The sequence below is a fragment of the Lithobates pipiens genome, unplaced genomic scaffold (assembly GCF_037356315.1).
Source record: "Lithobates pipiens isolate NorthernLeopardFrog02 unplaced genomic scaffold, aLitPip1_a1.2 Scaffold_22, whole genome shotgun sequence".
In the NCBI taxonomy this organism is placed as follows: Eukaryota; Metazoa; Chordata; class Amphibia; order Anura; family Ranidae; genus Lithobates; species Lithobates pipiens.
In genome coordinates, this window is record NW_027507784.1 from 161,046,835 (window position 1) to 161,071,523 (window position 24,689).

The window sequence follows — 24,689 nt, forward strand, 5'->3', positions numbered from 1 at the left end:
AGTTGTGCACTCCACAAATCTGGAATTTATGAAGAGTGGCAGGAAGAAAATAATCATTGAAAAAAAGCTATAAGAAGTCCGGTTTGCAGTTTACGAGAAGCCATTTGGCGGACACAGCAAACTTGTGGAATTAGGTGTTCTGGTCAGGTGAGACCAAAATTTTACTTTTTGGCCTAAAAGCAAAACGCTATGTGTGGCAGAAAGCTAACACTGCACATCAACCTGAACATACAACCCCCACCGTTAAACACGGTGGTGGCAGCATCATGTTCTGGGGATGCTTTTTCTTCAGCAGGGACAGGGAAGCTGGTCAGAGTTGATGGGAAGATGGATGGAGCCAAATACAGGGCAATCTCAGATGAAAACTTGTTAGAGTCTGCAAAAGACTTGAGACTGGGGCGGAGGTTCACCCACCAGCAGAACAACAGCCCTAAACATACAGCCAGAGCTACAATAGAATGGTTTAGATCAAAGAATATTTGTGTGTTAGAAAGTCAAGACTTAAATCCAACTGAGAATCTGTGACAAAACTTGAAAATTGCTAGAGGGGGCGTGGCTACCGCGCTGGTGTATGGACGCGTGAAGCAGAAGCTCCGTACCGCTCCGTACCACTCCATATTGATTCACAATGCTGAACTTTGTCTCATTTAATGTACATGGTTTGAATCATCCAGTAAAAAGGACATCTGCATGGAAAGAGGCTCAGAAGCTCCGTGCAGATGTACTTTGCCTTCAAGAATCACACTTCCTAGCTTCCGACCCGCCGCCATTCCGCAACAAGCATTTCCCACACCTTTTCTGTGCCTCTGCCGCCCATAAACGCAAAGGCGTCCTGATTGCTATCAGAGACTTAGTTGCTTTTTCCCACATCCTCACAGTAACGGACCCAGAGGGCAGGTACCTTATTGTGGTAGGCTCGCTCAATACAAAAATTTATACCATTGTGAGCTTGTATGCTCCCAATTCCCACCAGATAAGATTCTTCCAACTTCTGCTCAAGAGAGTCAATGAAGTACGTCAAGGAGCTTTAATCCTATGTGGGGACTGTAACATCGCTGCTGACTTTAAAGTGGATACTACTACTAGGTCTCGTAGACCCCTTCCCTCATTGCAACGTTTGCTTCATGAGAAGGGACTGTACGACATCTGGAGATGTCAACATTCTAATGAGAGAGACTATTTGTTTCACTCCTCCAGGCACAATACTTATTCAAGGATTGATATGATACTTGTGGATAAATTCTTGCTTCAGGCGGTGTCCTCCTCCGCTATCCACAGCATCTCTTGGTCTGATCACGCCCCGGTCTCTGCTGTGGTGGCGGAGGAGAACAACCGTCCTGTGTCTGGAGGACGAACACCGAGGTGTTTGGGTCCCCAACCCTTATGGGGGAAATCACTAAAAGCCTTAAAGAGTTTTTTCTATTTAACACTAATTCGGTGGGTGATCCTATGATTCTCTGGTGTGCACACAAGGCCTTTATGAGGGGTTTGTTACTACAGGCTAGTGTTAGACTCAAAAGCAAGATCTTTAAAATTTGATTGTCTCTTAAGGGATATCAATTTATTAGATTCGCAAAATAAAATAACCCCCTGCCCTATAGTGGTGCGCAAACTAGACGCTCTTCGATCCGAACTAAGACTTTTATTGTTAGAAAACCATAATAAGGCTCTTGCTTATTTTAAGCTGACACACTATTCAGCGGGTAATAGGGCAGGTAAATATCTAGCACGCCGCTTGAAGGAACATAGAGCTCGCACCACCATCCCTTATTTACTCAACCCTGCAAACAAAAGTAAGATATATAACCCTAAAGATATAGCGGACTCTTTCACCCAATATTATTCCTCCCTATACAACATTAACTTAGACCCCACAACCTCACAGCCCACCATAGATGATATTCAAACCTTCCTAGATAGTGTTTCACTTCCAAAACTATCCAAAGACCAACTTCTCAGTCTCAATGCCCCAATCTCACAAGCAGAGATCCAGAGGGTCATTGGATCCCTTCCACTAGGCAAATCTCCAGGTCCCGATGGCCTTCCGAGTGAATATTACCGTAAGTTTGCTGAAGTTTTGTCCCCAACTTTACAAGCCATTTATACCCAAGCGACTGCCTCCTCCTCATTTCCGCCTGAGATGCTTAGTGCCTATGTTGTCACTATTCCTAAACCGGGCAAATCCCCAGATACCCTGCCTAATTTTCGCCCAATCTCACTTCTAAATACTGATGTGAAAATGTATGCAAAAATTTTAGCCCAAAGACTACTCCCTATACTCTCCACACTTATAAACCCGGACCAGTCGGGGTTCACCTTGGGACGGCAGGCATCCAATGCCACTAGAAGGGTGATAGATATTGTGTGTCATGCGAGGGTCTGTCGAACACCTTCTCTGCTCCTCTTTGGATGCGGAGAAGGCATTTGACAGAATACACTGGGGCTACATGCGGTCCACTCTTGCTAGGTTTGGATTCGGGGGCCCTATCCTCTCTGCAATACTATCCCTATACTCAACTCCTTCTGTGAAAGTGTATACATCTAATATCCTCTCCGAGTCCTTCAATATAACCAATGGTACAAGACAGGGGTGCCCCCTGTCTCCCTCTATTTTTAATTTGCTAATTGAACCTTTAGCTGAAAAGATTAGGGCCCACCCAGACATTCAGGGGTTTTCCTTCCGAGACAAACATCATAAAATAAATCTCTTCGCAGACGATCTCATCCTGTTCATTACATCCCCCGCAACATATTTACGTCATACCCAATCTCTATTAGATCAATTTAGTAATATTTCATACTACAAAGTTAATGATTCCAAATCCCTTATACTCCCCTTAGCTATCCCACAGGAGCTTCAACTTAACCTACAACAGCTCTCCCCATACTCGTGGAAATCAGATAGCATAACCTACTTGGGACTTCAGATAACAGCGGACCCTAACAGATTAGCAGATGTAAATTACTCCTTGCTACTCCAAAAAATAACCTCTGAGACTAAACGTATCGCTAAAACTGAATTGACCTGGCCGGGACGCCTGGCCTCTTTTAAAATGCTCCTGCTCCCGCAGGTTCTGTATGTGTTTCGCACCCTCCCCATACCACTTAAAGCCACTTATCTCAAGTCACTCAACACCCTTCTCAATGGTTACATATGGCGAACACAAAAACCAAGGTGCTCTAAAACTCTCTTAATCAAAAACAGGAAAGTGGGGGGTATGGGGCACATCAAGTTACAGGATTACTTCAGGGCGGGTATACTTACTCAGCTCAAAACCTGGTTCGATGTGCAGTCATCTTCCCCTTGGCGAGACATTGAACAGTCCATGTCTGTGACAAAAGACCTTCCTGCTCTTTTGTGGCTCGACCGCTGGAGGCCCTTCCCTCTACGACAACTACCTCTCACACTACAAGCCTCTCTTTGGGCATGGAGGAGCCTCCCGCGGATCGACGCATTGGAATCGAGAGTGATTGCAGTCCCCTTGGGTATTGAGCTGCTCACTAAAGCGATCCCTAACCTTACTCTCCAAAGTTGGCAACTTAAGGGCATCACCCTAATATCTGACTTACTTTCTGAGGGACAGATTAAAGACTTCAATGTACTTAAAGCTGAATATGACCTTGAGCGGAGTGAGATCTAAATTTGGTCAAATATCCCATCTCCTGCGCATCAGATATATCTGAATGAGAATGTTTGGAAATTCTATATGAATAAGAATGCAAATGTAAGGGGTGTCTCTTTCTTCTATGGCCTCCTCCAGCACAATAATGTGTTCATCAGATCCTCCCCTTATTTGAAGTGGGAAGGAGACCTGGGGAAGTTCTACTCAACGAAACAATGGCAACTAGCTGTTAACTCAATTTACAAAGCCTCTAAATGCGTTAATCATTGGGAGTTATATCAAAAAATAGCCCTGAGATGGTATCTCACACCATACCGGCTGTCTAAATTCTCTGGCGAGCGCTCTAATCTGTGCTGGAGGGGTTGTGGAGGAGTGGGTACCCTTAAACATGTATTTTGGTCTTGCAGACACTTGACTAGTTTCTGGAATAGTGTATTCAGATTGATCTCCTCTATTACAGGTATTATATCATCCTCTGAGCCTGGACTGGGCCTGCTAAACCTGGGGATAGAATTCTTCCCTCCCCAATATCGTACGATTGTTACACACATGCTCCTAGCTGCCAGATCACTAATAACTAAAAAATGGAAATCAGATGAAGTGCCTAATCTCTCGGAAGTAATTGCAATCGTGAAAACCAATTGTGTATTTGAAACCCTATTGCTTCAAAGGTCAAATAATGGTATGAGACGAGCTAACGTCTGGAAAGTGTGGAAAGTCCAATTCCATTAACATGCCATAACGTCCACAACAGGTACTGTTGTCCAGGTCCATCTCATCTTCCAGAACCCCCTTGTCCTCTCAACCTCCCTTTCCCCCCTCCTTCCTTCCCTATCTCTTTTCTACCCCATCTGTAGACTAGCTCCTCTTTTTAATTTTTCTCTCCCCATGTATATCACAGAATGTTTAAGCTCGGTGATTACAACCTAACTCATCATTCCTTCCTTTTTCTTTATCCTCCTTTCTCTTTTTGTTATCCCTCTAACTCAATTGATGGAAAACTTATGAATATTATCTTTACTTGATAGTACTTGATACAATGATATGTAAAGAGTATAGTTGTTGACTTTGTACTAGAGTGGATGCAAAATTTGTCCATCTTTCTTTTCTTTTTATTTTATGGTCTAATTTGACTAACACATGTTGTAATATTGTTTATGATGTTTCTCTCCCTCTACAATGGAAGATGTATGTCTATGTTTTTGAAAACCCTAATAAAAATATTTTGAAAAAAAAAAAAAAAAGACTTGCAAATTGCTGTTCACAGATGCTCTCCATCCAATCTGACAGAGCTTGAGCTATTTTACAAAGACGAATGGGCAAAAATGTTACTCTCTAGATGTGCAAAGCTGTTAGAGATATACCCAAAAATACTTGCAGCTGTAATTGCAGCAAAAGGTAGTTCTACAAGGTATTGAGTTAGGGGGACTAAATACAAATAAACGTCATACTTTTCAGATATTTGTAAAAAAAAAAAAAAAAAATGAAAACCATTTATCATTTTTCTTCCACTTCACAATGATGTGCCACTTTGTGTTGGTCTATCACATAAAATCCCAATTAAATACATGTAGCACTAACCCCCGAAGGAGCTGCTGGTTTTATTCGGGCTTACCGTTACCTCTTCTGCTCGCCTCTTCATCCTAGGGGGGTCCCGTGAAAAGTAGCCCAAATGAAGATATATCAGACACGTGGTCCTTTTTGAAGATTTATTTAGGGGCAATACCAAAGAAAGACACAAGACACAGGCCTTCAATAGAGGATTAAAGGATACGCGGGAGTTCAGGCACCTACTAATTGCGGGTTAGAGGTACCAGTCAGACCCAGAGGACAAACAGCTCCACAGACTGAATCCAGCAGTCACCGGATAGGCCCCTCTCACTTGACCTAGCAGCCGATGATATGCCAAAGTATCTGCCACAGACTTGTTAATTAAACTTAGTGGTTCTTGAAAGTAGATGTGCAACAAAGTCTCTGCCACAGAGTTGTTAACCAGACTTAGAGATTCTTGAGAGTTTTTAGGAAGAACTACTATGCAGTACCAGATTCTTTCAGCCAACCCGGCGATACTGTAAGGATATTGATCGGGGATGTGTCCTCAAACTAAGTTTCCAGGCTCCTCCAGAGACACCAGCCTTGCGCTCGGTCCTCCACTGGAAAAGTCCTCCCCTGGATCCTTCAGCTTTCCTTGGCTTCTCCCCGCAGGTGAGACAGCACAGGACCACCCCTGGATCAGTAGGCCCCAAGACATTCCTGGGCCTACACTCTCAGTTGCGATGCCTCGGGCCAGTAGGCCCCGAGGCGCAAGACCATGCGACACAGACCCCAGGCCAGGAGGGCCCTGGGGCTGGAATCACGGACCCTGGAAAACGAACCTAGAAAAATGGTGTCGGTAACTTAAATACCCTGTCCCAGAATGCAGAGCAGAGAAACCACACCCACTGAACAATTTCCGAGCAAGAGGCGATATTCAATGCATCTAGCCTGCTGCTGTTCCACACCCACTGACAGTGACAGCGACACCTACGGTCAGGTGGAAATCAGTGCAACCCAACTGGACGGGTACAGAAACCAGAACTTTTAGAGACATTATTCTGAGCCAAACTACAGCTTCAGATAATTACATTTGAAAAAAATCAAATAGCGTCTGCTCATCAGGAGCAGGGCACTACATACATTTACATGTTTGGCTGTAACATAACAAAATGTGGAACATGTCAAGGAGTATGAATACTTTTTCAAGGCACTGTAAATACTCTATCTTGAAGTAAATCAGAGTTGGGGCATTTGATGATGTTCTTTAGTTTGCATTAGACAGAAATCTCAATACAAATTACAACCTTTTATACCACCTGCCCCACCCTATTATATTGCAAACTCTTCTGAGCAGGGCCCTCTTAATCCTCTTGTATTTTATTGTATTATAACTGTATTGTCTCCCTTTTATATTGTAAAATGCTGCATAAACTGTTGGCGCTATATAAATCCTGTATAATATAATAGCATAATAATACAAGTCAATAGAATTGCAAAACTCAATACAAGTAGGTTAAATATAGGTCAGAAGTTTCAACTACAGATACCATGCACCCGTCATGAAATTCTGAATGATCTCAGAAGCATTTCAAACAGATGCCATGGATACAAACTCAAAACCTATCAGTTCTTAATGAATCTAATGCTAGTTGCCTGGCTTTCCCTGGTCTCAATGTTTTGAGTCACTTCTCAGGAACAAAGCACATTCCTAGTGAAATCTGAAGGAAGTCATAAGACATAAGTCATGCTCTACATACTTGCATGCATTTATGGCTTGAAGTACTAACAAGCCTTGGGATTAACATAACAGACTGGCGAATAGCATTTTTAAAAGGTGTGCTCTGCAATGGCAGCATATGTATTTTATCGGTACACGTTTCCTTTAACCTCCATGCCCTGATTTAAAATAAAGATCTAAAGATAGAGATATATTTAACTTAGCTCATCTTGACTTATTCAGGCAAATGTGTGTCTAGAATGTCAGGTTAATCTCAGACATTAAATTTATATTTATATATATATATATATATATATATATATATATATATATATATATATATATATATATATATATATATATATATATATATATATATATATATATATATAAAAAAACATCAACATAAAACATATACATGGAAACATCCAACCCTGCCACGTGAAGAAGACAGGCTTGATCCTCAAGGTCGATTGTGTCTCCCTTCTGACACGTGGCATCCACTTGGGAGAGCTCCCCGGCATCCTCCTGCTGCTCAGAGCTCATGGAAGACCCTGGATCCCCAGTTGACTTTGCAATGTTGTCCCTGGTGAGAATTTGCAGGTATGTTCCACAGCTTGGAGAAATCCATTAAGAAATCACAGCAGCGAGATTAGACATGTCACTCCTGCTAGCCAGAATTGAGAACACAGAACAGCGCCAAGACTCACAGGAGGAAGTTATTAAAGAGCTACAAGAGACCATCACCCACTTAGCATTTGCCAACAGCTCCTCACTTTATAAGCTCAAGGACATGGAAAATTGCAATTGCAGTAAATCTGCGTATCCGGGGGTTGCCAGAGGCAACCAGAGATAACGATCTCAAAAACATTGATCCGCAGTATCCTGAACACCATTCCTGGTAACCCTGTCACTGACCCGTTTGATTTGATCATGTTCATCGCACTTTGAGACCATTACCACTGACCTACCGAGGGATGTTATTTGCTGCCTTCACTATTTTGGAGATAAAAATGCCATTATGGTCAAATTGCAGAGCACCCCAAATATTGACTTTGACTGAGCTGTCATTAACATTTTCCCTGACCTCTCCAAGGAAACCTTGGACTGTTGCAGAGACCTAAAACCTCTTTTAAACCAACTGAGAACGGATGGGGTCACCTACAGGTGGGGGTTCCCTGCATGCTCAATTGCAACTAAAAAGTCTGCTCTTTCACGCTCTGATTCCCTGAGGAACTCCCTAACTTCCTCCGTGACCTCGTCATGCCTCAAATGTATCTCCCGGGATGGCAGAATCCAATACCAACATTCCCTCGGACCCCCAATGGTGGAAGACCCCCCTCTAAAAAGAGGCTCACAGCGACACCGGGCTCTTCCCATAAAAATGGATGAGATGCTCTCTGCATATACCTTTTGCATCCTCATGTATCCACATTTAATGTGGCAGTTGCACTGTCCACACAATTTTTATTTTTTTGCTTTGCACCACCTATCCATCTCAGCTCTGTTCTAGAGCCCCGATACCTGATTGATATCGGACACTAACCCAGGTTTTTTTCCCTACTCCTTACTACACTGTTTAATTATTACTTACTATGGTTCATTTCACTTATATTATCTAGTTCTTCTTTTAGCATTGCTAGAGTTTAAGTTTTGTTCCTACGCATTACATAGGCCACATGCTAACGGGGCCCTGTACCCCTGAATTCTGCTTATACCATTTTATATGTTCCTTGCCCCCCTCCTTTTGGGGTTGGTGAGTGTGGGCAGCCCGCACACACCACGATTGCTAGACTAACCCTAGATATCTTGATAGCTGCTTGCTCTCCCCTCCCCATAAGGGACCACAGCAGGTTTATGCATGTTTACCTTCTGATCCCTTTTAGCTTTTTAGACTAATTGTCTACTCTATACATGTTTCCTCTCCTTTTTCCTCACCAAGTTTTCCCCCTTTTGCCTGACTCCCTCCTCACCCACACACCCTCCTCCCCCCTTCCTTGCTGGTATAAATGGTTTCATGAGCTGAGGGCCTATACACCACTGATACCATGGCTACTCTAACATCATTTCATATAATGTAACAGCCTAAATATAGCTGGGAAAAGGTATCAAGTACTGTGGGAACTGAAAACTGCAAACTGTACTCACACCAGTACTGCATTGGTACTATAGCCTGTCTGACACTAATAAAGCCAAAGGAGTGGCCATTGAGTTCAGCAACAGTGTAGCCTTTCGACTCACTGACATGTTAACTGATGATTATGGTCGGTTTATCTTTCTCAAGGGCTTTATAGGCAACACCCAATGCACCCTAGTGAATGTCTATAGTCCAAACCACAACCAACCCGCCTTTATTACCCAAACTCTCTCTAAACTAACGCACTTCATGTAAGGGGTTATTATCCTGGCAGGAAACCTAAATATGCCACTAGACCCCGTTATTGACATCTCATAAGGTCGCTCTAGTATCCTGTTTAAATGCCTAGCCCATGTTAAAAAAAGACTTCTTGAACGTCGACTGATAGATGTGTGGTGTTTACTTCACCCCAAAGATAAAGATTATTCCCATTTCTCCAAAACACATCAATCCTACACCAGAACAGATAATATCTTCAGAGCATCCCGAAATGGCTCCCTCAATTCTATGGGAAGCCCATAAGGCTACAATGAGAGGTAGACTCATTGAATTAGGTGTGAGGAAAAAAGAGCATGGTCAACAACTTAAAAAAAGTTCTTCAACAGGTCATGGACTTAAACAACACAAGCTATCATTACACGCTTCACACCTTGAAGACCTTACACTCAAAAGAGAAGAGCTAAAAGCCCTCCTAGACTTGGACAAAAAATACATTTCACCTTATTTTGCAATAAATTCTATGAATGGGGAATAAACCCAGCAAACAACTCGCTAGATCCCTCCATGTAACAAAGACACAATCTTTTATCCCCAAAATAAAACTCCAAACTAGTGAAATGGCACACACCACCCCTCAAATCTCTAAGGCCTTCAGAGAATTCTATGCTAACCCTTACAACGTTAAAGGCAGCTTAGACTCCCTATCTCAGGAAGACAAACGCAAAGCAGCAAAATTCCCCAAACGTTCCCGAACGGTCCTTAGAACTAAGGAAACTGACTTCTCTATTGAAGAACTCCAAACCACACTAAAATTGTCACCCACATGTAAAGCCCCTGGCCCAGACAGGTTTACAGTTCAATACTACAAAACATTTAGTGACATCCTACTCCCCCCCCCCTTCTCATGGCATTTGCCAAATCAATTTCCAACACATCAGGCCTACGCCCGGAATCCCTCTCTGCCCATGTTACAGTTATCCCTAAACCCGATAAAGATCCTAACCCTGTGTAGTAGCTACAGACCCATCTCTTTACTAAATATAGACACTAAACTTAATGGCAAGTCATGGTCAATAGACTACTTCCCCTGCTTCCCCGATGGATCACAGTGGACCCAACAGAGAGGCCAGAGTCAACTCCCTATGATCCCTATCCCTGATTCACTATGTTCACCGATACGCCCAGCCCACCCATCTCCTCTCTGCTTATGCGAAAAAATAATTTTTATAGGGTGGACTTGGATTATCTTAAGACAGATGTGCCACCAAATTTCTTCCCTGTACTCTCACCCATTGGCACAAATTTGTATTAATGGCTCTCTAAGCAGCCCCTTTACTCTACATAATGGTAGCAGACAAGGTTGCCCGTATCTCCCCTCCTCTTTGCCATCACCCTAGAACCTTTTCTGGCCACAATTAGACATAACAACAGCATCCAGTGTGTGCAAGTCAAAAAGAGAACCCATAAATATGCACCCTATGCTGACAATATTTCATTTTTTATCCAATAACCTCACATATCACTTCCAAATTTAATGTCAGATTTCTCTACCTTCCAAACAATACCTAACTTTAAAATAAACCTAATCTTAATCCGAGATCCTAAAAATCAATATCCCTGCTCAGAAGCTACTTATTCCAAATTATGGTCCATCTAGAATATGCCTTATGTAGCTCAGACTTATCAATTGTCCTGTGCCCTCTCCAGATATGGCTCATCCCTCACCACCTCTTCCCTTGGCATATGGGATGTGCTACACAAAAAAATTATCCTGGTCATACAACTCCCCCCAATGCCGCTTCTGCACCACAACCACTTTTGCCTGGTTCCATGGATCTATGGATCCAGGGTTTAAAACTTCACTATGTGTTCCGTTCAAACTCCCTCAAGCCACTATCTGAGATATTGGGCCCAATACCCATCACATTTATGGACAAATGGAGATACAACCAGATTCAACGCTTCCTCCTGACCTTCCCACAGCCACTATGAGGTAGACCACTCTTCTTCTTCAAAAAAAACAGATATATAAAAAAAAAAAAAAAAGAAACACGGTGCAAATGGAAACCCATTCAACATTCTGACAGTTTAAAGAGGTAATTCCACTTTTGTTGAGAAAAGCATATTCTTCATCCAGTGAACAAGATCTAGAACTGCAGTGATGTACAATGTTGTCCCCATGTGCTAATATATATAATGTTGTCAACACCATTTGTCATATATATATATATATCCAAAAGTGATTGAGACAAATAATTAGAAGGTGAAAGTGTCACAAAAACAATCAATAAATGCTGTATTACATTATAGTCACCATGACATTTTTGTTTCTGTAAAAACACCTGGTCGATCCTGCTGCTATCTCCACTTGTTGTTTGTGTTGTTAGTTTTCAGTGAGTTTCTATGCTGAGAATGTCCTCCCTATCACATCTGAGCAGTCCATGTGAATACAGAGTCACATATGTGGGTGTATACACAGTGGTAAATGACAGTCCACTCCTTCCCTCCACCTCCATGCCCACTAAGCAGCTAAACACCATGGGGGCAGGTTCTTGCATGCAGATTAATGGTGGCTTCACCTCCTCCTTATTCTAAGATACAACCTGGAGTGGTGTGACTGGCAGAAATCCATCCACACCATGTTATTTCCACAAAATAATAAAGATTTAATTCTAAACATATATATATGTATGCCACTTTAAAACAGTTTATTCATATTATTTATGCATTGTTACTCTGTATTCCAAAGGCTGTTTTTTTTTTTCATTTTTTTTTTTTTTTTCGTGTGCACGAGTGGCAGCATGGGGGTTTATGTGTGTAAACACACAAAACCCTGTGCTGCCAGAGGAGAGAAGGCAGATTGTGTGTTTTTACAAAGTAGAAACAGTGATTATTTTCCGAGGAAAAAATATTGCCAACTAGTAAATTAAGAGGTTCCTGTTTACATTAAATTGGCATGAACATATATAATGAATCTCCTGTGATAAAATGAGATTTGAAAGCAAATTTTCACATTTGAAAGTTGGAAGGCTTAGTTACCTTGAAGGCTGCTCCTCCATGGATGATGGACTTGATAAAAATCCCCATGTCACTACTGGTGTCTCTGGATTTGTTGCCTTTTAGACTAACTCCAAGTCCAGCTGAACCTGAATCGTTTAGTGGTATCTCAAAGGTCATCTGTACTGTGTTTTCTGGAGGCACAACATGGCCTTCTACTTCTCTCTGTCAAAAGAACACATAAAATATTACTGAATGTACAGCATACAATTTTGGAGTTCCTTTATATGTATTTCAACTATTCATATGCTTGGAGTTTAGCTTTAAAAGTTTGATTTTTAAGGAACTACATTAACACTTAAATAAAATCTAATGGTAGGAGAAATGACCCAATAGACCAATGGTCAATGAACCTTCTGTTCTAATAAAGCAAATACATAAATACTATAGAATAGAGCTCACTGACTAGAAAGAGTTTGGATCACTGTACTTAGCATGTAAAGAGGAGCCAAAAGTGCCTGAGGGGGTGCCCAGAAGGGGAGGTTTGGGGATGTTCTGTGCATTATCATTGCACAGGGAAGTATAACATGTTTATTATTTTAGAAAATAGGTTACTAAAGTACGAAAACTCTCGTATGACAGAATAAAAATTTGTAGTGATGTATTTGTATTGTATTTTCAGCCAGAAACTGTACTGCTTAAACAAAAATTGTACACAATCTGGCATCGTACGAGAAAAAGGCTTGTGTTTGTCCGTTTGGAAAATTTTGGATGAAAGCTGTGTAATAACGATCAGGTATTTTTTGTGGGATTCTGATCATGTATGGGGCTTAACGATTGCATACACAAACCAGTTAACCTTAAAAAGATATTGCATCTGTTTAAACCCCCCCCCCCCCCCCCCCCCCAATGAGCAGTATAATTATTGTTAAAGCCTGTAATGTGTTATGACAGCTGGTATTGTTTGGAATGTCATCTAAAATATGTTACTGTATAATTTGAAACAAGATGGGCCATATACACTTTCAAAGAGTATAAAAGGTGTGAAGCCAAGTGGGTATTAATTAGTAATTTTGTGACTACACATTTAAATTTTAGATTATTTTTTCCAACTTGTACAGGCTCACAACTGTTGGCCCAGTTTTTAGATAAACATAATTATTTTACATTGCACTGACAAAGTTTTACAGATATAATAAAATCACAATGGAAGCAAAAATGCAAATTGGGCAATTCTTCTGCTTCCGAGAATCTGCAGTAATAACTGTGCAAAGTAAACTATGTTTATACATTTTGTTTCCAGCAACTGCAAATATTTTATGTTTGCAGAAACAGTGTTCTGCAATGGTAAGAGCCACTGTGTGTATTTAAAAGCATTGTAGGTGGCAATAGCTGTTGCAAAAGTAGTTGTCTAAAAATCTGCTCCTGCTGCAGTTTGTTGGTTTTATCTATTTTTTAACAAAAGTCCATTTGAATTCCATCTGGCTCCCTGAATCCATCTGTTGTCAAAAGTCATTTTCTAAAACCTATTTATTTCAACACAAAAGATCATTGCTAAAATGCATTTTTTTTTCTTTTTTTTTTTTAGCAACAGTGGCACTGTTAGTTTCATAGTTAGTTAGGTTGAATAAAGACACCAGTCCATCCAGTTCAACCTGAGTGAGTGTCTACAATTGTCCCTATCCCTGTACATTGCACACTCACATCAGTCCCTACCCTCAAGGAGCCCACAATCCAAGGTCCCTGTTTATATACTAGGGCCAATTTTGGACAGAAGCCAATTAACCTACCTGCATGTCTTTGGAGTGTGGGAGGAAACCGGAGTACCCGGAGGAAACCCACGCAGGCACAGGGAGAACATGCAAACTCCAGGCAGGTAGTGTCGTGGTTGGGATTTGAACCAGCGACCCTTCTTACTGCTAGGTGAGAGTGCTAACCACTACACCACTGTGCTGCCCATGTGTATCATAGCACTTTATCAACCCCAACTACCACAATGAAAAAAAAAATCCCTCAACTATTCAAAAACTGCTTTAAGCCTTGGAAAAGCCACCAAGAAAAAAATGTGGACAATATTTAGAAAAGCAGTGGCCAACTTGCTAAATATGAAGGGACTCAAGCAACAACATGTCCAAAAAGCTGTGCAGTGACATCTGTGTTTAAATTACCACTATACCACTGTGCCGCTAAAACACCACTGTGCCGCCACATAACAGAGCTGGTAGATGTTAGAGACCTTGCACTCCTCCACATTCCATTTTAGGATGCCCCACAGAAGCACAATGGGGTTTAGGTCTGGAGACATGCTTGGACAGTCCATCACCTTTACCCCCAGCTTCTTTAGCAAGGCAGTGGTCGTCTTGGAGGTGTGTTTGGGGTCATATTGGAATACTGCCCTGCAGCCTAGTTTCCAAGAGGGAGGGGATCATGCTCTGCTTCAGTATGTCACAGTGCATGTTGGCATTCAATGGTTCCCTCAATGAAGTGACAGTAGCACTCATGTAGATCCAGACTGGGGCTGCTGACTTTTATTTTATTTTTTTACAGAACTCCGCTTTAACTCCAATGTAAACAATGCATATAAAAGCAAAGGAGCAGGCCTTCAAAAAATACAAGGCTGAGTGATCACCACCAGCATTCAGACTTTACAAAGAATGCAGCAAGAAATGTAAGGGATCAATTAGGGTGGCTAAGATAAAACCACATATCACACAGAGAGGAGAAGAAGAAAAAAATCACAATAATTTACGTATATAAACAGTAAAAAATGGAGGACAGACCACATTGGCCCCATAAAGAACGAGGAAAGAAATTTGGTTACAAAGGCTGGGGGAGATGGCAAAGGTATTGAATTTATTATTCTCCTCAGTTTTCATAAGGGAATCAGGGGGCTTCAGTAACCAAAACTAGTGTTTATCCTCATGACACATCACAGGAAGCACCCTCAAGGCTAACAGAAGTCAGAATTAGAAATAGACTTGGAAAATTTAACATTAATAAGTCACTGGGACCAGATGGCATGTACTTGAGGGTCCTTGGGGAACTCAGTCAAGTAATTGCCAGACCACTGTTCACTGACAGTCTACTTACAGAAATGGTACCAGCTGATTGGGAAAAAAGGTGATGTAACAGCAACATTTAAAAAAGGGCCAAAATACATCCCTGAGAATTACAGATCAGTTAGCCTAACATCAATAATATACAAGCTCTTGTACCGGATAAGGGACTATATACAAGATTTTAGTACTGAAAACTATATCATTAGCAGTAATCCGCATGTATTCATGAAGAATCATTTTTGCCAAACCAATCTATTAACCTTCTATGATGAGGTGAGCTGCTATCTAGATACAGGAAGGCCCATAGACATAGCGTATCTGGATTTTGCAAAAGCATTTGACACAGCTCCCTATAAATGGTTACTGTACAAAGTAAGGTCCGTTGGAATGGACAGTAGGGCGAGTACATGGTTTGAAAACTGGCTACAAGGGTAAGTTCAGAGGGTGGTGATAAATGGGGAGTACTCAGAATGGTCAGGGTGGAAAGTGGGGTCCCCCAGGGTTCTGTGCTGGGACCAATCCTATTTAATTTGTTCATAAATGGCCTAGAGCATGGAGGACACAGTTCAATACCTGTATTTGCGGACGATAAGCAGGGCAATAACTTCTGTGCATGATGTGGAAACCTTACAAGAATATATGAACAAATTATTGGGTTGGGCAACTACAAGGGAAATGAGACTGACTGTGCAAAAATTTAAAATATTGCTTTTGGGTGGCAAAAATATGAATGCAATCTACACATTGGGGAATCATGGATGGAAAGGGACCTGGAGGTCCTAGTAGATGATAGGCTTAGCAATGGCATGGAAATGCCAAGCTGCTGCTAACAAAGCAAACAGAATACTGGCATGCATTAAAAAGGGGCTTAACTCAAGAGGTAAAGCAATATTTCTCCCACTCTACAAGACTCTGGACTGACCACACCTGGAGTATGCTGTCAAGTTCTGGGCACCAGTTCTCCGGGAACATGTACTGGAAATGGAGCAAGTACAAAGAAGGGCAACAAAGCTAACTAGAAAATGCATTTTCTGGACAAAATGAGTGGGAATGCTGAATAGCATCAAAACTGCCCCATCAAATTCCTCTATTATAAATCAGTACATGGTGTGTCTGTGCTCTCACCCAATGCCCATCACTGTGTATAAGAAGCTTTGGTAACCATGGAAACAAAACAGAGAACAAAAGCCTGGATGCCCTAATATTAATGAAATTATCGGAAATGATCACTAAACTTAAACAGCTTTTGCACAAAAACTGTAAAAAAATATCAAACTGAAAAGATATAGCCAGATAGCTGAATAGTTTGTGAACATTTTAAAGTTTGTTTAGCGCCTGTAGGTGAAAGTATGAAGGAGCAGAAACTTTTGGCAGTGGAAGAAGAGTTTACGGATTTTAAGCATGCTCTCATTGACTTCAATGTTAAAAAAAGGGCGTGGCCTGGATCCGATCCGAGATGGACGCTTAGATCAGGAGCTCCGTCCTCGAGGCCAGCTACTTAAGCTATCTAACCCCACTTTTCTTCCCTGCCATGGTGAGGACACCCAGAGCGACCTCCGCTACACGGTCCAGATCGCCTAGGGGATCCGACGACCTCTCCGCCCATCAAATTCCGGAGATATTCCGTGCGCGTCCCTCAGGCAGGATGCAGGCCTCCCAGGCAGAAGCGCGAAACGGTAGATCCCCGAGCGCCAGTCCTAACAGGCCCGAAGCATTGCACGCCGCCAGCCCTAGTATTGACCGGCCTCTTGGCCAAGCAGCAGCGGTGAGCATAGACGACCTCCGCAGCGTGGCCGCAGATATCAAAAGCACCCTAATGGCGGCGATATCTGACATGCGGTCTGATATACATGCCATGACATTAAGGGTAGAGGAAGTGGAAGCAGCACAAGCAAGGCAAGATACTTCTTTATGCCACGTCCAACAGATAACGGAGTCCCATGCCGTTCATCTCAGGGATATCAACAGACACCTGGAGGACTTAGATAACCGTGGAAGACGCCGCAATCTCAGAGTGAGAGGTATCCCGGAAGCCATTGAACCCTCCCAGTTATCCCAGACTGTTGCTCTGCTGTTTAACGAGATCCTTGACCGTCCTCCTACTACCCAGATTAGCTTTGAACAAATTCATAGAGCTCTGCGACCCAGAGGGAGGGAGACAGATGCCCCTCGGGATGTGGTTTGCTGCCTCATGGATTTTCAACTCAAAGAGCAAATCCTACATGCGGCCAGAACGCACGATCGAGTCACAGTGCAGGGAGCCACTGTTAAAATATACCAGGACCTGTCTGGTATCACCCTGCAGAGGAGGAGGGAACTTCGCCCACTTCTTGAAGCTTTGAGAGCCAGATCCATCGTTTACAGGTGGAAGTTTCCATTTGGCCTAACAGCATCTCATCACGGCAAAACAGCGATCCTTAGAGTGCCAGAGGACCTGGATCACTTTTTCTTTACGCTAGACATCCTGCCAGTGGATCTACCAGACTGGTACAGCGATTTTCGTCTCTCAACGCTTTCCCGGGCTTTCTCCATGGATGGCATAGCAGAAGCGGGTAACTTCAGCTTAGGCCGCCGCTGCCACCATCCCCTCCCCCCTCGTTCGCCATCGCAAGATATCGGAGCACCAAGGAATGGAAGCCCCACGGCCTCTCCGGCGCACCGCAGGGCCCGGATTCACTGAACTAGACGACCCGTCAATGTTTGCTGCTCCCATCTGACTCTAAGGTACTGTGTTCTACTCCCTGTTTTTCTACCTTCCGTTTATTTCCCCTTGTTCTCAGTTTTGACCCATACAATGAGACTGACTTTACGGTCCCTATGATGCTTTGTCGAGAGGCTTAACAAGTGTAATGCCTCACCCAGCCTGCCTTCTCCTTGGATCATCACCGGAACCAGTGTTGCCCCTCATCTACTTCTCGTGGCTCCCAGGATGCAAGTTTAGTGCATAGCCCCGCCAACGATTAGCCTGCGCTCCTCTTCCCCTCCTTATCCCCCCGTCCGCCACCTCTCACCCAATGTCCATCCAAAGTTGTGACTGTGAATGGGTATCACTTTCTGGCATGTCAATGCATCTCCCCTAGGTCCATCCAGCCAGATACAAAAGGAACACATCAGACCCGCAAGCTTAGTTTTCTCAGCACAACGAATCTCTGCTCAAGCCTTTGCCCTGACATCCTGGCCCGCCTTGTGGTAGTGTTTCCTAGGTGTACGCTAAAGCCCATGCAACGTTCCTTACGCTGGTTCTTCTATTCCGCACCTATATTCCCGTGACCCTGCTCTACTTTATTATTACTCACCTTTTTCTTTCTGCTCCCCTCTCCGCTCTTTTCTTCCCCCCTCATTCCCCTCCTTTCTCTATTTCTATCCTTTCTTACTGTTGTCTACTACCCCTCTATATAGAGAATATACACTCGGTGTCCCTGAGATTTAGGCTCAGATCCCCATCAGTTTCTCATGGGGGTCGGGAGCTTTATTTGTCTGTAAGGCGCGGGGCTGCGAGAATGCATGTTAGCCATTGCAGCTGGATAAGAGGAGGCCCTGCTCGAGAAAGAGCTTTTTTTTTTTTTTTGTTTCAAATAATTTTTATTGTTTTAAACAAAATGCGAACAATAAAGAGAAAAACAGATAATCAATGACATGTATATTCAGCATGCTACATAGTTCCGATTTACATTACATTTCCACAAGTAAAATACAAGTAATTAATCAGAATCCCTGGGAAGATTACACTTGAGCTGTACTGAGTAGAATGTAGGGGACCGGATAATGGTCGCCAGTCTTATCCATAAAGAGGATAATTGTACCTTGTCAGATGTTCATGACTAAAGTTGGGGATAAATCAGTCTCAGATATCCTAGTTTTCAGATTAGGAGAACTAGCTTGTGGAAAAGCTGAACGTACAAGTCATAGTATGAAGATTGCGTAGAGATAAAACTGTAATTGTCAGTAGAGGTTAAGGGGTGAAAGGAGAGGGGGGTCAAGGGAACAAAAATAAGGGGGGAGGGGGAGGGAGGGTGATGTGGGAGAGGGCAAGCAGGATACTGGAGCGGGTGAAGGATGGGAAAGGGGAGAGTGGGAAGGTAAAAATAGGAGGGGGGGAGGGATAAGAAGAGGAAATGGGAAAGGGTTAAAGGGAGAAAGAGGGGGGCAGGAGGAGGGGGTCTCTGGTTTCCCCCCGCTGTTGGGTAAGTAAGCAATTAAGTCTAAGCAAGAATTCGTATAGAAAATTTCTATCGGGAGGACATAATGGATAAATATTCTTGTTTGGTTTGGAAATGCAACCAGCAGGCCCATTTCATATTGAACTTAGAGGGTGTGTCATTTGAAGTGTTAATAAGTTTCTCCATTTCAGCAACTTTTTGGATTCTGGAAAACCAGTCTTTGATGGTAGGAACTCGGGAGGATTGCCAGTGGATAGGTATGCATTGTTTCGCCGCGTTTATTAGGTGCATCCCGAGAGATTTATGATAAGTGGAATGTGGTAAACTGGAATGGTGTAAGAGGAACAAAGCAGGGTGAAATTCTAGTGTATAGGAGGAGATTTGTTCCGTCAGGCGATGTACCTCCGTCCAAAAGGTTTGAATCAATGGGCAGGACCACCAGATGTGTAAAAGGGTTCCCTTATCCTGGGAGCACCTCCAACAGGACTCAGAGACAGTGGGTTTGTATTTATGTATCACCTCAGGAGTGTGATACCACCTAGATTGGATCTTGAACCCATTTTCTTGGGTGTTTACGTTAGCGGACCCTTTGTGAATGTTAGCAAATATTCGCTCCCACTGCTCTTCTGAGAGTGAGATGGACAAGTCCCTTTCCCATTTTGCACAAGCAGGAGTATCATTAGCTCTATGTTTTGCGAAAAGCAGGGTATGTATGTATGAAATGAGACGTGATTGGGGGGAGGTTTGAGCGCATAGATTTTCAAAAGGGGAAAGATGTCGGGAGCAACAGCGGTCTTTATCAATGCTCTGCAGGTAAGAGGCAGCCATGAGGTATTGCCAAGGGGGGATGTGAGCGTCGCCATTCCCAGTCGCTAACTGAGTACTGGATTGAAGTTTGCCCTTGTGAAAAAAATGGTGAGCCCTGACCAGGGTCGTGGGCCAGCAGTCCACCAAAAAGTCAGCTTTCCTTCCCGGTGGGAAATCAGGGTTAAATTTCAGGGGGGTCAAGGGGCCAGGGTAAGAGGAGATATCCGATTTTCTGCATGCTAGGTGAAAACATCGCAAGGTCGGGCCTATGAGAGGATGTTGTGTCAAACCAGGTGGTACACAGCTTGGGGAAAGCCAAGGCATAGAATGAAGAGGCAAAGCTGAAAAAGAAGCTTCCAGAGAAACCCAGTCCTTAGTGGCTGCATGTACATTCCAATCCACTATCCTAGTTAAATGAGTTGCGAGATAGTATCTATGGAGGTTTGGAAGGCCTATACCCCCTAGATTCTTTGGGCGCGAAAGTTGTTCGTAACTAAGTCTGTGCTTGCGCTGACTCCAAAGAAATTGTGAACAGAGCCTTCTGTATTGATTGAAAAAGGAGATAGGAATGTGGATGGGAATCGTCTGTAACAAGTACAGCATTCGTGGAAGGGCATTCATTTTTAGAATAGCTGCTCTGCCAAACCAAGTAAACGTTGGCTTATCCCAAACTTTGAGATCTTTGGTCAATTGATTTAGGAGAGGAGTGAAATTTTTTGCAAAAAGATCAGATAGGGCAGTGGGAATTTGAATGCCTAAGTATGTTATCGAATCGTCTTTCCAAATAAAAGGGAAGTTCACCTTGCATTGGTCTACCACTGTATTGGGTAGGGAGATGTTGAGGGCAAAGGATTTCGCAAAATTGATTTTAAGATTCGACAAAAATTGAAATTGCTTGAATTCGGAAAGCACAACTGGTAGAGTGATCAGCGGGTTGGAAAGGAAAAACAGGATGTCGTCTGCGAAAGCCGCGTATTTGTATTCTTTTAGTGGGGACTTGATACCCTGGATGTCTGGGTTGGCTAAAAGTTTACGAAGAAAGGGTTCAAGGGTTAGAACAAAGAGAATGGGTGATAGGGGACAGCCCTGCCTCGTCCCGTTGCGGATGGGAAAGGCGTCCGACAGAGTGTGATTGGCTCTAACTTTAGCGACTGGGTCAGCATAAAGTGCCATAATTAAATCGATTAAGTGAGGCCACAGTCCAATTGCCTGAAGCACTGCCCTCATGTATTTCCAAGACACTCTGTCGAACGCCTTTTCCGCATCCAAGGAAAGGAAAAAGCCTTTCTGGTTGGAGCTCGTAATGAGATGGTGAAGGTTGATGGCTTTAATTGTGTTATCCCTAGTCTCCCTGCCAGGGATAAAACCAGATTGATCTTGGGAAACTAGGGAAGGAAGGAAAGGGAGTAACCTGTTAGCTATAATTTTCGAAAAAAGTTTGATATCCGAATTTAGAAGGGAGATAGGCCTATAATTACTGGGTTGGGATGGATCCTTTCCTTCTTTTGGTATTACGACTATGTGAGCTTCCAGCATTCTTTGCGAAAAGGGGGAAGAAGGAGAAAGGGAATTAAAAGCTTTGAGGAAGGGCTTTCTCAATGAGTCGGAAAATGTTTTGTAGTAGACTGCTGGCAGACCATCCGGGCCAGGGCTTTTCCCAGGTTTCAAGCTCTTGAGGGCGAGGTTCCACTCTACTGGGGATATTGGAGAGTCTAGACTCTCCGAGGCTTCGGATGAAATCTTGTCAGGAGCAAACTGGGAAAGGAAGGAAGAAATCATACTGTCTGAGTCGGGAGCCGCGTTAGGAAGGTTATATAGGGAGGAATAATATTTTTCAAATTCCTTAGCAATGTCCCTGTTGTGGGTAATAAGCTCGCCTGAGGAGGAACGTAGATGGTGTATTACATTATTGTTACGCTGTTTACGCAGTGCTTGTGCAAGGAAGCGCCCACACTTATTACCCTGTTCATAAAAGAGCTTCTGAGATAAAATAAATTTCTTCTTAACGTTAAGGTTCAGGGTTTCGTTTATCAGAGCTCTTGTATCAGTTAATTCTTCTAGAGTATGTTGGGCTAATGTTTGTTTGTGTCTAGCCTCAAGACGCCTCAACTTAGTGAACAGGGCAGTAAGCTCGGCCCTACGGGCTTTCCTATGAGATGCTGAGATCGCAATCATTTTACCTCTGATGACACATTTATGGGCCTCCCATTGAGTCATATTGGAGGTATCTGGGGAGTCGTTTTCTGAGAAGTAGTCTGAGAGACATTTCCTCAAATCGTCTTCAACTGATTTGTCCGTTAATAGAAAGGGGTCCAGTTTCCAAATAAATGTCCTGTCGGTTGTCTCTGGTAACGTGAGTGTCAAAGAGATAGGGTGGTGGTCCGAGATCGTCATTGGTTCGATTGTCGCGGTCGTGAGTAATGACAAGTCCTGTTGCGAAAGAAAAAAGTAGTCTATACGGGAGTATTTATTGTGGGGGGCAGAAAAATAGGTATAATCTTTATCCTTGGGGTGCATGATACGCCAAGTATCATGTACATTCAGTTCATGGAGGCAGTGCCTGATTTGTCTAAGCGCCCTATACGTGAGATGTGATGTTCCCGAAGAGGAGTCCATCAAAGGATCAAGAGGCAGGTTAAAGTCCCCCCCTAGTAGTAGGATTCCCTCTTGAAAGGATAGTAAGCGTCGAACTATAGCCCTTAGGAAGGGGACTTGTAGCGAGTTAGGGCAATATATGTTTGCTAGAGTGACAGGTCTGTTTTTGTAGGTACCTTTCAGAAAGACAAACCTCCCTTGTTCATCTAACAGGGAATCAGTGATTGAGAGTGACGAATTCTTGGAGATCAAAACAGATACCCCTTTAGATTTAGTTAATGGAGAGGTGGAGTGGAAACCCAGGGGGTAGTACGAGTTGGATAATTTTGGGACACTCTTCACGCAAAAGTGGGTCTCCTGGAGAAAGACCACCTCAGCTTTAGTATGTTTTGCATAGGAGAGTACTCGGGAGCGTTTCTCGGGGATGTTAAGGCCCCGAGCGTTCAGGGATAAAATTTTGAGCGTTATGGGGGCCGGACTGAGTTGGGAGCGCGGCATAGTGGCTGGTTAGTAGGCCCTACAGTGAATTAAAAAAAAAGAAAGAAAAGCCTGGGGAAACCAGAGACCCGAGAAAGGGAGGGGGGAAGAGGGTAGGGTAAGTATAGGAAGGGGGGTAGGAGGGGTGTGAGAAAGGGAGGTACTCCGCGAGGAGTAGCAAAAACTACACCGGTTGACGGGTATGACCCGCACACCTACGTCAGGCAATAGGGGTAACCGGTCAAGGTCAGGAGAGCTGCCGGAGCTTCCCGCTTGGGAGACAAAAGACTGGGTACGGACCGAGATAGGGGCTATCGGTCCTGCCGAGGCTTCTGTAGTAGGGAAAACCAAAGGGAAGGCATCCAGAGCAAGACCCAGGAGGGCGCAATCAGCCCTCCCGGACTAGCCTACCTGTGTAAAGTAAGGTATCCATGGTGAGGTTTTCATGTCGTACAGCAGAGTTGTTATCGTTTCCCCAGAGTGAATATATGAGAAGGTTGAACAGTTAAGGCCCAGATGCCAGAGATAGATAAACAGTATTAGAGCTACAGTAGCAATAAGCACCTTGAGGGACAGAAATAAAGATACCCCGCAGAGTTCTGAGAAGTACATAGTGGGAAGGGTTGCGAAACGGTGAGACAGTGGTATAGTGAGATGATATAGGGAGCGGGGGGTGCCATGTATATAAACATATAAACAGAAAGCAGTCATAAAAAAAAAAAAAAAAAATTCCATGATCCGCATGTAATACCTGAATACTTTTTGGATAATTGCGTCCCATCTGACCAGCTTGGTGAAAAAATAACCTGGTGAACAATATATATAAGGTTAACATTACAACAACGGCTCCAAAAACTTAGGGCATCCCCATAGGGTGCTTGGAGGGGAGAGACTCGCTCTTTGAAGGGATAGGGCAGAAATAAGTAAGCATCAACGTGGATATTGCAACTCTTCTGTATGTCATCCCTCGCAGAAAAGTATCGCCAGCTCGGGGGAGGCCACACTCGGGTCTAAATCTCATGGGGACGTATTAAGTTAACAGAAGTACATATCCGCTTTGGGAAGAAAGGTGGTGCGACAATTGCCTAAATCGTCAGAGATATCGCTGCGACTGGCAGCCAAAGACAGCGCCTTCGAGGTAAGGAGAGCTAGAGGGGGCTCTAGCCCGAGTGTTGCATCCCCCCAACCAGCCACACCCATAAACATACTAAAATAAAACAAAATAAAATACAATACATTACATTACAGCTGCCCCGTTGCCCCAGTACATCTAACTATTTGGAATAGAATAGAATACCCGATCCCCTTTGGAAGCCAGTGGGAGCCTAAGCCCAGGGCTCGGGGGTCCCCAGTGTGCCAGCC

At 43.4% G+C, this 24,689-nt stretch overlaps 1 protein-coding gene across 2 annotated transcripts in view; it reads right to left on the reverse strand.

The window, feature by feature from the left end:
- The window catches only part of PARD3B (par-3 family cell polarity regulator beta), a 2,156,380-nt gene that overhangs the window by 1,471,145 nt on the left and 660,546 nt on the right, over window positions 1–24,689 (reverse strand). For both annotated transcript variants that reach the window (XM_077448525.1, XM_077448526.1), the window contains exon 11: window positions 12,272–12,454. In XM_077448525.1, the coding sequence (XP_077304651.1) occupies window positions 12,272–12,454 (183 nt within the window). The remainder of the gene's footprint in view (window positions 1–12,271; window positions 12,455–24,689) is intronic.